The 12,995-nt window shown below is 36.2% G+C and overlaps 2 protein-coding genes across 2 annotated transcripts; one reads left to right on the forward strand and one right to left on the reverse strand.

The window, feature by feature from the left end:
* Positions 1-554: 554 nt before the first annotated feature.
* On the reverse strand, positions 555-3,006 carry LOC104791209 (ARM repeat superfamily protein). The gene has a single exon (XM_010517043.3). The coding sequence runs from the start codon at positions 2,316-2,318 to the stop codon at positions 975-977; it is 1,344 nt and encodes a 447-aa protein (XP_010515345.1). The 5' UTR covers positions 2,319-3,006; the 3' UTR covers positions 555-974.
* Positions 3,007-10,894: 7,888 nt separating this feature from the next.
* Positions 10,895-11,864, forward strand: LOC147942692 (uncharacterized). Its single transcript, XM_087456330.1, has one exon. It carries the CDS (start codon positions 11,190-11,192, stop codon positions 11,625-11,627), a length of 438 nt encoding a protein of 145 aa, XP_087312456.1. The 5' UTR covers positions 10,895-11,189; the 3' UTR covers positions 11,628-11,864.
* Positions 11,865-12,995: the final 1,131 nt, after the last annotated feature.

Raw genomic sequence — 12,995 nt, forward strand, 5'->3', positions numbered from 1 at the left:
CCATAAAGTCAAAAATTCCGGCCCATCTAAAGGTTTTGGTTACTGTCACTCTGTTTACAGATGTCCAGACAAAAGCTCTCACATCACACTGTGTATAATATACACAAACCCACTCAAAACAGAGATTTGCTCAGTCTCTCATTTCCAAAACAGGACACAAGTGATATACAAGTCTGTGTTTTTTGCGCAAAAAACAGTAGAAATTGTTGTGAATGATTCACTTGTCAAATCGCACTTTCTTTTCAATTGTTCATTACAACAGTAGTAGCTCAGACCACAATGTATGCAGACTTTTGGTCTCCACCACATTTTCTGCTCTACTTATTAGATAAGAATCAAAATTCACATCAAACTGTACTTTGGTATGTCACTCGATGCAATAACAGTGATTGATTTTTCAAGAATCACGTTTTTGATATTTACTTCACATTTAAGACGATGAAAAGACGGGGGAAACAATGATGAACTAATAATGATGATGAACCATGAACTCAAGGCTATAGTCTAGTTTCCTAATCTTAAAAGATTCAAAAGCTTAAAAGAGGCTTAACAACTTCAGGTCAAAAGATTTTGCTTCTTTTCTTTTTCGGTTGTGAATGGTCAAAAAGCAAAACAACCTCTCAAAAGAACCCCAAGTAGAGAGGTTAACAATAATAAGAGACTTAATATGGTTCCTTTCTTCAAATTCTTCTCTTTCCTTTTTTTTTTTCTGAAATTGATTGAACCAAAGGTGGTAACTTTACACAAGTTTTCTAATTCCCAATGCTAATTGCAAAACGAACAGACATGAAAACATTACATACCCGCCCAGCTTCTTCTTTCCCTGTGCTTCCATCTGTGGATTGCTTCTTCCGAACTCTTCATCTATATATACATTGGCGTAGGGGCAGATTCGCAACTCGCATTTTACCATTTCATATCCGCTGAGATATGTGTTGTATGATCAATCGATGCCAAAGAGATGTAAACTGTTGCTATTGGATTGTCCTTGTGAGTTTGCATTTGGAAATAAACATGGTGTCTGAATAATGTAGACTACAGAGCTTGAGCAGCTCCGCTGACCGCTGCTTCAACGCTGCATCACACCCGCTCTGGATCACAAGCAACAGCTTAGCAGCAAGACCAACCTCAACAGCACGAGGCGAACATTCTTCTGGAGCTAATTTGCAGACAGACCAAAGAATCGACAGCGCGTAGTTAGTACAATTCTCAGACACCCTCATGAGTACCCTGACGGTATAAGGTATGGTGTTTGCAGAGTCTTTGACAGCAACTCTTCCTTCCATGTCTGAACACAAAGCATCAAGAATAAACAGAGCTGATTCCAAACATTCAGGGTCTAAAGACGGTAAGATATCGACTAACTGAGGCACTGCTCCAATGCTAACCATCAAGCTTCGAACTTGTTTGTGAACAGAGATTGGTTTAAGCAACCCAAGTGCAGGGGAGACTCCATTTCTATGTCTCTTATCCTTAACCAATCTCATTAACCCAACAAGCAAACTATGGCTCGAGACCAGCTCAGCTCTAAACCCTTTCTCTTCAACCAATCCCTTAATCAACCTCGCGCAATTGATTTTGGTCTCATTGGATCCATCATTCAACATATCAACAATCAAAGAAACTTTAGCAGGTTGCATCAACCCTGATTTAGAGTCAGAATCAAGATCAAGACTCACAAGAATCGCAACAACCTCAGATCCAACAGCATGAGAAGTGAAAGGACCTAACAGAGAAGAGATGACAGAGACACCACCTTCTTCAACAACAGTCTTCCTCGCCATAAGATGAGCCACAACAATCTGCTTAAGCTCACTCAACGCATGAACCCTAGCTTGACCTTTAGCCTTCTTCAAAGTCCCCAAAACCTCAATAGCTCGTCCTTGCACATCCTCGGAGCGTTTCTTCATCAACACATACTTCTGAGAGAACCAAGTGTAGATCAAATGGTGAAGAGTTTTGTTAGGAGTAACCGTATCATCCCAAAGCTCCTGCATTGTAGTGGGACAAGTCAAGTGACCTAGGTTGAACCATTTGTGAATGTTGGACCTTTCGTAGGTTTGACCAGTACACAAGGTCACAGGATCTTGCATCGGCTCTAAGGAGATGGGACAAATGAAAACAGAAGGTATATCTTGTAAATCTAGCTCCTTTACCATGGTCTTCAGATCCAATTTCTCATCAACAACACCACCACCACCATTAACACCACCCAGAACTCCATCTTTCACAGCAGTATCCAGATCTAAGACTTGCCCATCACCACCACCTTCAAATCCAATTAACCCATCTCTCTTTAACGGCTGAAACATCGGCATTTTGTAAAAAGAATCTCAAGAAACCAAAACAAACAAAAAAGACCCAATTTTTTCTTGTTTTTTACAGACTCTCAAAACTCACAACATTTTGGGGGAAAACAATGCCACAAAGAAAGCTCAAAAAGAAACGCATGTCTCTTTATAACTCTCAAGAAAGAAGCGTTTCAACAAAACAACAACACAAATCTTCTTCTTTTTTTCCTTCTTTGCTTTAATTGTTTGTTTGCTCTCTTTTCAACGGTCAAAAAAGGAGATTCATTCAACTCTTGTTAATGATGTATAACATCATAAACACATGATTGAAGAAGCCCTATTCTCAACTGCCCTCAAAAATGTGAAATTTTTACACCACAAGTTTCGAGAAATAGGAAAAGGAGAAATCATTAAGAATATAATCAGAAGAAGAAGAAAAAAAAATCAAAGAACCCAGTTAGTACAAAGAAGATTTGCACTTTGCAAAACTCAGAAAGATTTTATAATAAAAATTAAAAAAGGAAGAGAATTTGTGAAAACCCAGATGACGAAAACAAAAAAAGAAAAATTCGTGAGAATGACGAAGAGCTCGTACTATACTCTCTTGTTTCTCTCTTACCCTCTTCTGAGGTAGTAGTAGTAGTAGTGTGACTGATTGTTTTGTTTTTGTTTCATAGCAAAATAAAATATTATTATAAAAAAAGGGGTAAATAAAAATAACAAAGAAGAAAGGGAAAAATTAAAGATTTGTTGAAAGATTCGGGGTGGAAAATCTAATTAAAAAAAATTAAAGATAAGGGTGACCGGGTGTTCATTGGCTATAGCCGGTCAAGTTTAGTCCTCTCGACTCGCGCACCACACGTGCAAGCTACACCACATGCCTTCACCTCCCGGTTTTATTATAAAACTGTATATCACTTTTTTATTACCATTGAAAAACTTTAGTTTAGTAATTTTAGATTTCCAATTTTGTCCTTATCTTTAAGATTACAATTTACCAAAAATAAAAAAATAAACAAATTTGTTTGACAAAAAAAAAAAATATAAACAAATTTAAAACGTAATGTTTCGATAAAAAAGCACCCAAGGTTTAAAATTTTATCTTTCTCAAATATACAAATTATACAAGAGATGAGATATGGGTTTTCAAATAAAACACTTTGACTGAATAGTTTAAATTCCTTTAATAAATATTTGGATTTAAATTTTAAACCAGAATATCCTTTTAAGTAGTCAAAAGAAAACAATAAAATTCTAAATCCTCTTTCTAAAAAGCTTATTTTTTCTTAATATCCACGCTAACTAAGGATATATACTTTCCCCAAAATATTGTTACATCTTTTTCTTTTTTTTTTTATTATCATCATTTTTACCAATTTAATTTTTTTTTTAAGATGTTTGCGAAAACAAAAAGTAAACAAAAAAGGAGGATAAAGTAGTAAAAGTATAAAAGAGAAATGAAAGAAAAATACCGCATGTAGTCAAAAAAGCTAAAGAGAGTTTAGCACTAAACTCCAAAGACCCACGGGAAGAGTAACCCGTACAGGTCGGGCACGTGTGACGATAATCTCTATGTTTAATTTCTTAATTAATCATTTCCATCATCGTTAGTAACGACACCATCAAAGCAATTTCTTAAACCAATACTTTTTTTTTTAATACTATTGTATTGTATCTATCTTATTGTTAAAAAAGACACATCCTTATGATAACAATTGTTATGTCAATTTTTTTGTATAAAAAGATTAAAAATATATCGATTACAAAATAAAGAAATAACAAATTTAATCTTTAAACGAATTAAACATTTTATAAAATAACATTTTTAATATTCAATTTTTTATAACTAGTTTCATGTTACCATAGTTTATGCAATGAATAGTATTATACTATTATGTTTATGAAAACTCAAGCTGTATTAGTTACGAAATTTAGTTGAATAAAAGGTTCAAATTTTTTAAAAAATTTGGAAGTAAGTAAGTAAACAAATAGTTTTATACTATAAAAATGGGAATTAGAATTAGAAAAAGAAGAAAAAAAAAAGAGAAGAAAAAAAAAAGACAAGAGAAGAGTGAGGTGGGGACGAGAAACAAAAGAGCCAGCTAGACCCAAATTTGACCGTGACAGTGTCTTTGCTCTCTTTGACTAATTAAGCCTCTCTCTCTCTCAGACTCAGATCATCCTCTCTTTGCTCCTTTGACTGTTCCTTTTACCCACTCCTTGCCCACCACGTGTCCATATCTGCCTCTTCCCCCACCAAACCAACCGTGATTTATAATTTAAATTTTTTTTAGTAATTGTTTTCTTCGAATTTAAAAGTATAAACAAAACTCTCTCTCTCTACCAAATCAAGATGAATTGATAATAACCTTGAAATTGATGGGAGTGGGGATAGAGAAGAGAAAGAGAGAGAGATAGAGATAGAGATCTGAGAGAGAGACCATGTGTTGTTTTTGTTGCAGTTGAGTACTGACCCATAACTGCATAGTTTGCTGTCCAAAACTTATACTACTATTTAAATTCTCCTTCATTTTATTCACACAAATAATATATATATATATATATAAATATTAATTACTTACTTGACCCATTCTTTTGAGTTTTGAAATTAAAAAAGAAATTGTAGATTCAAAATGAATTTATTTTCATAGTTGATGATAATTATACAAAAAATAAAATAAAAATGCTAGTCAAACTAAGATTATACTAAAGTGGACCGGCAAGTGTTTAAATGTTGTGATATGACGTGTTTTGTAATCAAGTTTTTTTTTTTGTTGAAGTCTTTGGGATGGGAGAGATTGATAGGGATATCATTATTTAATTACAATAGGTAGGATATATAGTTTGATTTTACATGTAATTAATTAACTCTTTTACAAAACGGACCCGAGAGTGCTAAATGACTTGGTGAGAGTTTTACTATTAGTGGTGGTGGTGGTGACTAGTAAGGGTCCTACGAATAAAAGCGTAACAATTTCATGAAAACGAAGTGACGAAACATTCAACTACTATCTCTGTGTTGTATTTTTCATTGTTGGAATGAACAATTTTTTATATAAGTAGCTGTGTTGAACTTGTTTATGTTTCTACAAACTGATAGTCTAAGGCATAGTAAATATGTGAGGTGTTCTTGTTACGGTCTTTTCTCCAACGCATAATTGGTTGGGAGTTCATATTCGTAATCAAAGTTAGAATAGGTTTTAATAAGCTATCTCACCGGACCGGTTTTAAGAAATGACTTCGAAAAAATAAGTCTTTTTTTGGTAGTTTGATCGAGACTCATGTACATCGGCCTAAGTGTGGCAAGTTTATCAATAGTTTAATGTCGGGATGGCAATATGAGGACAATTACGACTTTTCAGCTCTGGAAAGGATTTGGGTCCTGTGACACCCTAGTGTCAAGGTTTCCATTTTGTCAAAATCTCTTCATATGGTAACATGTGAGGTTACTCTTCCTAGCTCAGTTGTTCCTATGGTTGTTTCTTTTGTCTACGCTTCAAATGAGGTAGTGGAAAGACTTGCTCTTTGGGATGAAATTTCAAACTTTTCTGTGAACCCAACAGTCCAAGGTAAACCCTGGTCAGTTCTTGGCGACTTTAACCAAACCCTTCATCCTAGCGAGCATTCAAGGTCTGATGGTTTCTCGATTGATAGAGCGACTTCAGTCTTCAGAGAATGTCTTCTTAATGCTTCCCTACATGATCTTACTTTCAGAGGCTGCTCTTACACCTGGTAGAACAAAAGAAAACAAGACCCGGTTGCAAAAAAACTAGACAGAGCTCTAGTAAATGATCTTTGGGCTACACATTTTCCATCTTCTTTTGCATTTTTTGGGGAGCCAGATTTCTCGGATCATGCTTGTTCTTCTAACACTCCCTCTATTGATCGTCAGAGGTAGAAGAGACCTTTCAAGCTTTTCATTTTCCTTCTTCAGGACCATCGTTTTATCGAGCTTATCTGTCATAATTGGTTTTCTCTCAATATTCAGGGTTCTGAGATGTTCTGTATCTCACAAAAGCTAAGAGCTCTGAAAAAAAATCATTCGGGACTTCAGTAGAGAAAAATTTTCGGGCATTGAGCTTAGAGTCAAAGAAGCACACGAGAGTAATTCAGCACCAATCCACCTTGCTTTCAAATCCCTCATCTTCTAATGCTGAAATCCTCATCGAAGCTGAGAGAATATGGCAGTTCCTGGTCATTGCGGAGGAGAAGTACCTAAGCCAGAGAGCAGGTATAACCTGGTTGCGAGATGGAGACTGTAACTTTGCGTATTTCCACAAGATGGTAAACTCAAGAAAAGCGATAAACCACATCCACTTTTTGGAAAACGCAAACGGTGAAAGAATCGATTCTCCTCAGGGCATCCAAGACATATGTGTGGATTACTTTTCAGACCTCCTAGGAAGTGCCGTTTCACCTGCCTCATTCACACAGGAAGACATCACAAACCTCCTGGACTTCAGATGCTCAATTGATCAACAAAACCAAATGGTAAAGCAATTCTCCTCGGAAGAGATCAAAGAGGCTTTTTGCTCTTTGCCAAAAAATAAATCTAGCGGACCAGATGGATATCCAACAGAATTCTTTATAAATTGTTGGAGTGTTGTCGGGGGAGAGGTTATCTCAGCAGTCACATAATTCTTTTCTTCAGGAAAGCTCCTCAAGCAATGGAATGCAACCTCGTTGGTCCTGATCCCAAAGATCCCGAATGCGTCGAAACCATCAGAGTTCAGACAAATTTCCTGTTCAAACACTCTCTATAAGGTCATTTCAAAGCTCATCGCAAACATGCTCAAGGTTTTACTCCCGGATGTCATTTCCCCCTGCCAATCTGCCTTCATCAAAGGGAGAAACCTCTCGGAGAATGTGTTGTTTGCCACAGAAATAGTTCACGGCTATAACAGGAAAAATGTAGACCCTCGCGGCATGCTAAAGGTCGACCTGAGGAAAGCCTTCGATTCGGTTAGATGGGACTTCATTTTATCAGTTCTAAAGGGTATCAATCTGCCGGAAATCTTTATTAGTTGGATCGAGGAATGCATCACCACTCCGTCTTTCTCTGTCGCTATAAATGGAGTCTTTGGAGGTATCTTCAAGAGTAAGAAAGGCCTAAGGCAAGGTGACCCCATGTCACCCTATCTTTTTGTTCTTGCAATGGAAGTGTTCTTAAAACTCCTTTCTTCAAGATACTCCTTAGGCTATATCTTTCATCATCCGAAAACATCAGAACTTAACATCACTCATCTGATGTTTGCGGACGATGTGATGATTTTCTTCGATGGAGGCAGCTCTTCTTTACACGGTATAAATGAGATGCTCGATGATTTTGCTGGTTGGTCTGGGCTTAACATGAATGTAGACAAGACTGAGCTGTTCCTCGCGGGAGTGACTGAAGCCGAGGAATCAACGATTGCTCAATACGGCTTCCCTCAAGCTTCATTGCCTATAAGGTACTTAGGGCTACCCCTAATGAGTCGCAAGCTCAAAACCGCCGAATATGCCCCTCTTGTGGAGAAAGTGAAGAGTAAATTCACCCTCTGGTCTGTGAAGACTCTATCTTTTGCAGGGCGGCTCCAACTGCTAACTTCAGTCATTTCTGGCATTGTTGTTTTCTGGATCTTTACATTCAGGCTCCCGAAAGGTTGTATCAAAGAAATAGAGTCTTTGTGCTCTCGTTTCCTTTGGTCTAGAGGTATCGAAAATCCTCACAAAGCAAAAGTAGCTTGGTCTCAAGTTTGCTTGCCAAAGGATGAAGGTGGCCTTGGTTTCAGAAGTTTTTCCGACTGGAACATAACTCTCAATCTCAAGCTCATTTGGTTGTTATTCTCAAACAGTCGGTCCCTTTGGGTTAAATGGCACAGGCACCACCACCTCCCAGGATCCGTAAACGGCCCTATAGCAGCATTTTGGTCTATAAAAGAAGGCATAAATGACACCTGGAACTGGAGATCTCTTTTATGACTTAGATTGATTGCAGAGAGATTCCTAAAGTGCTCTATTGGTAACGGTTTATCTGCCAGTTTCTGGCATGATTCCTGGAGTCCGTTTGGCCCCTTAATAAAGCTTTTGGGAGATGAAGGTCCCAGAAACCTGCATATCCCAATAGCAGCCACGGTAGCCGATGCCGTTGAAGGAGCCACCTGGCGACTACCTTCCCCAAGATCTCAAGAAGCCTTTGACCTGCATACCTATCTCACTACAATAACACTCCCGCTGCACCCTGACCTTGAAGACTCCTACGGTTGGATAGTCAACAACATCAACTGCAACGACTTCTCTTCTTCAAGGACGTGGGAGGCTCTAAGACAGAGAGAACCTAAAAAGACTGGTCACCTGTGATCTGGTTTAAAGGTGCTACCCCGAGGAATTCTTTCCACATGTGGGTATCTCATCTAAACAGACTCCCCACTCGCTCTCGGATGATCTCCTGGGGTCTGCAGGTTTCTCCACTTTGTTGCTTATGTGCAATGAGTGATGAGACTCGAGACCACCTCCTGCTTACTTGTAACTTCAGCGAATCAATTTGGAACCTTGTGCAGTCCAGACTAAGACTTACTCCACTTCAATTTCGAGACTGGGAAAGTTTTCTCTCCTAGATCAAGCTCAGCACGGCCTCTTCTCTGTCGGTGCTCCGGAAAATTGTCTCTCAAGCCACCATCTACGCTATCTGGAAGCAGAGAAACAATGTTCTCCATAATTCTCAAGTCATCCCACCAACTGTTGTTTTCAAGACCATCAACCGAGAGATCATCAACACCATCCATGCTAGAAACCATCGCAGGAAATTCAAAAAACTGTTGAGTCTCTGGATTATCTGAAGTTTGCATCAACCGGTTCAAGTTTTTTACTCTAACTTTGCTTTCTTGTTTTTTATTTTATTTTTGCCAAGAAACCTAAAGCTGGGTACTCATTTGTAAAACCAAAACTTTTCATTTTATATGATATTTACTCATTTAGCAACAAAAAAAAATGTTAGAATAGGTTTCAAATTATAAAAGAATGAACTGACACCAACCAATTAAATTGTTGTTTAGTGGTAGACACGACCTTTCAAAAGATGTAGTTATATTTCATGATTCAAGTTTTTGTTTGGGACAAGATAATTTACGCATGTCCACGTTGTATACTCATATCAATCCATGGTTTTGAGTATGGAAATTAAAGACTATAGGCTAAGTTAATTTATGAGCTAAAAAATATAACTAAAAGACACTTGATTGAGATTAGTGGGCTCTCTAAACACATGATGCACTTATCATATAAACCTTAACAATTGTGTGGTTCACGATTTTGGAGAATGTGAAGAGCTAGAAGTAACTATAGTAAATTATACTCATTCTATGGTATATATATTGGACTGGCAGCATAACACTCATAACTTTTTATGGTAGCAACTAGCAAGTTTGTGATGTCAGACATATTTCAACTATGAGAAAGAAACTTGACTTCTATGCGATTCTTGACTGTCGTAATGCGGTTTTGGTTTGTCAAATTACAATGATGATGATGACTATAATGCAATAGAAATATTATTGTACATATCAAAGTTGAAACCGTTACAGAAAAGTTTCAGTTTGTGTAATTGTGTCTAACATATATGAGATTACATTGTGGCATAGCAGACTCATCAAAACATATATTTGAAAAGAAAATCAACTGAATGATATTAAAAAAAACGACTAATATATAAAAGTAAGAAAATTCGCGATTGTACTGATCGGGCCATGACGACATCAACAAACATGAATACTGCATTTCTACGCATATGTTTATATCTTTAGCAGTTTAGCTAATTGAATATAATGTCAGAGAAGTGTGAAACAATCTTTTTAGTTTTTTTAGAAAAATTGCGAAAGTAGAAGCACGAAGGAATAAAAAAAAGGTATATACTGCATTGCTATGCGTATTCTATTATTTATCATCTTTTGATTCTTTTTTAGCCAATTTAACTATTTTAGCTTCGGAATGTCACGTGACGCTCTAACCCCTAAATCTATGTCTATATTAGTTTGTACATTGTACATACACATGCATGATGCACCTATATTTGTTGTGTAATTAAAGTATACACGTATATATGACGTATGGATTCATTGATACCAAAGTTTTTTGTTGTTGGTAAACGTTCTCTAGCGTTTCGAAACCTACAATCTAGGATTTAAATAGTGAATTAATACTACCTCCAATTTTAAATTATACATCCCAAGTCTATAAATATATATCCAATTAGCAATGTTTATAAAATTGATTTATATATGACTAGAAACGTAAAATTGCGAAAAAAATCTCCTCTCATGAACTTCTTTCGAACAAAAATCAATCAATGGGGTTCAATAATCAGTGTAAGTAGTGGATTAGAGTAATGTATTGATTACAAACAAGAATGTTAATCAATTGGGTCTATATTGGACCAAAATTAATATATGGGCCTAACTAATCACCCTGAGTGATGACATGCTTGGAGTAGGTGAAACCAAAGTCATTATACTCACAAGTACTAACTATATTAAGTATAATAAACCAACCCTCTCTTTAACTTGCAGATTCAATTTTTTTTTGTCCATATTCTATGAAATAAGTTAGTAGACTGATGAGGCCAACAACACCTTAATAAATTTAGATAGATCTAATGAAAAGAAATGTGTTTAATCATCCAACTGGATACAGTTAATTTAACTATTTAAGAATAGAGATCACATTCATCATATTTTTGTTCGTTAGAAATTCATTTACAACAGTCATCGTGGACTTCGTCGTCTCTTTGATCCTGTCTTAGTAGTATCTTGAGATCCTTGAGCATTCTTCATCTTATATCTCTTTTCGATTCCATCTTATAATATAATACATACATAAATAACTTTGATTTCGATACTCTTGAATCTTGATGAGGTTCCAATTATGAAAGGGAAAGGCAAAGAGAAAGAGAACAGTCTCTTATGGCTGGTGAAGGCTCCTTGGCGGTTATTGATCATGGCACGTAACGCCTACATTCGTAGCATTACGTCGTGCTCCGGCGTTGGAATCTTTACTGGCGGTGGATCCTCTGGTTTTGGTCAAGGTCAACTTGCTGGAAACTTTCAAATCCCGGAAGCACCTAGCACAACTCTCCCTCGGTGCTTTACCTTGACGTCAACGGCAGATGATCAAGGCTGTCTGAGTCTGACACGTGGTGGACAGCCTAAGATGGCAACGAGACGATCGGTGTGGTTGGATCATCGGAGGAACTACAGATGTGTTGCTATGATGCGAAGAATCGATGAGGAGATTCCTTTAGATGATGAGTTCCAAGAAGAAGACTCATTTCTCGATTTTGGTATATACGAGATTGTTACTTAAAAAAAAAATAGAAACGATCATCGATCTGTTGACCAAAAAAAAACAAAAAAGGCATCAGAAAGATTTTAATTTCTTGTTTTTAATTAGTTTGTTGCATTGTGCTAATTGATAAAAATATGATCTACCAGCGCGTAAATCTCAGTTTCGATGTCATGAATGCTTTTAGGTTACTGTATATAGTGTCGTTGTTCTTTTAAGTTATTTTATGTCACATTACATTGTCAAAGTAGATTGCAAGTCTTAACAGTTTTTGTCGTCCAAACATATTTTTCGACAAATCATTTGGCTTTTGATCGAAGTAATATGAGTCTCTTTTGTTTGATCCGGTATTAACTATTGATCCTGAGAGTCGTACATCTCGTGATAGATATAACTAACTTTGAGAGTTATGTATGGAGAGGACAGGAAACATATATTTTGAAGAATAACGGAGACGAGGAGGCCAATTCAAATTCAGACTTGTTGTAGGACATGCTAAGCTAGACCACAATGATATCGCATGACAGTGCCATGAACACAATGGAAGTATGGGTTCAAAATGGACTCGAAACAACTCAACAAGTACAAAGCCTTTAAACTCCAAACAGAGTCAAAAGGATCAAGTCTTTTAGATTTCAGTGCAGACTTAGCCAAAGATGATAACGTGTTTGTCAAGTTTTTTTCCACCGATCAAATGTTAGATAGATCTACTGTATACTATTCGAATCTTGCTAGGAAATAATTTTAACCCAAAAGTCTTGAAATTAAACACATCAAACAAAAAATGTTAAATCTTTAAAACGTTATAAATAAAATTGTTTTTCTTTTTAAACCACCACAACATAACAACATTATAAACGTTATATACAAATCCAAAATTACAATCACCAAAAAAAAATGATAATAATTCAGAAAATTTCTCAATTTTTATTTACCTGTCTTAATATATATAAAAAAATTATAAAGATAAATGTTAATTTTCCTTATCATCATTGTTTAATTACCGATTTCTATCTATTTATATAAGTTTCAGTAGGTCGGCAGGGTGCGTGGGTTTCTTTTTTCAATTCGAGCTGGACATGTTTTCCTTTTTTCTCTCTAGTTACGAAATCATATACACAGATCAATACATATTTCCATATACTTTATTTTCCATTTTAAAAAAAATATAAACAGAAATTTTCTTCTATTTCCACCTCAACGCGTATATATATATATATATATATACATCTAAATTAGGTTAACACAACACCACAACCACAACAACCAAAATCCCTATTTTTTTCCTCGGTCTCTTGTGGAAGAAGGACATGAAGATTTCTTTTTTTTTTCTCCTTTGATCGGTCAAGTTAAGAGGCTATGCACGAAACCAATTTGGCCACCAATTTC

This window comes from Camelina sativa, chromosome 6 (assembly GCF_030686135.1).
Source record: "Camelina sativa cultivar CO46 ecotype springtype chromosome 6, ASM3068613v1".
NCBI lineage: Eukaryota > Viridiplantae > Streptophyta > Magnoliopsida > Brassicales > Brassicaceae > Camelina > Camelina sativa.

Excerpts from the sequence above, each read along its gene's own strand:
- LOC104791209 (XM_010517043.3), bottom strand. The coding sequence starts at position 2,318 with ATGCCGATGTTTCAGCCGTTAAAGAGAGATGGGTTAATTGGATTTGAA.
- LOC147942692 (XM_087456330.1), top strand. The coding sequence starts at position 11,190 with ATGAAAGGGAAAGGCAAAGAGAAAGAGAACAGTCTCTTATGGCTGGTG.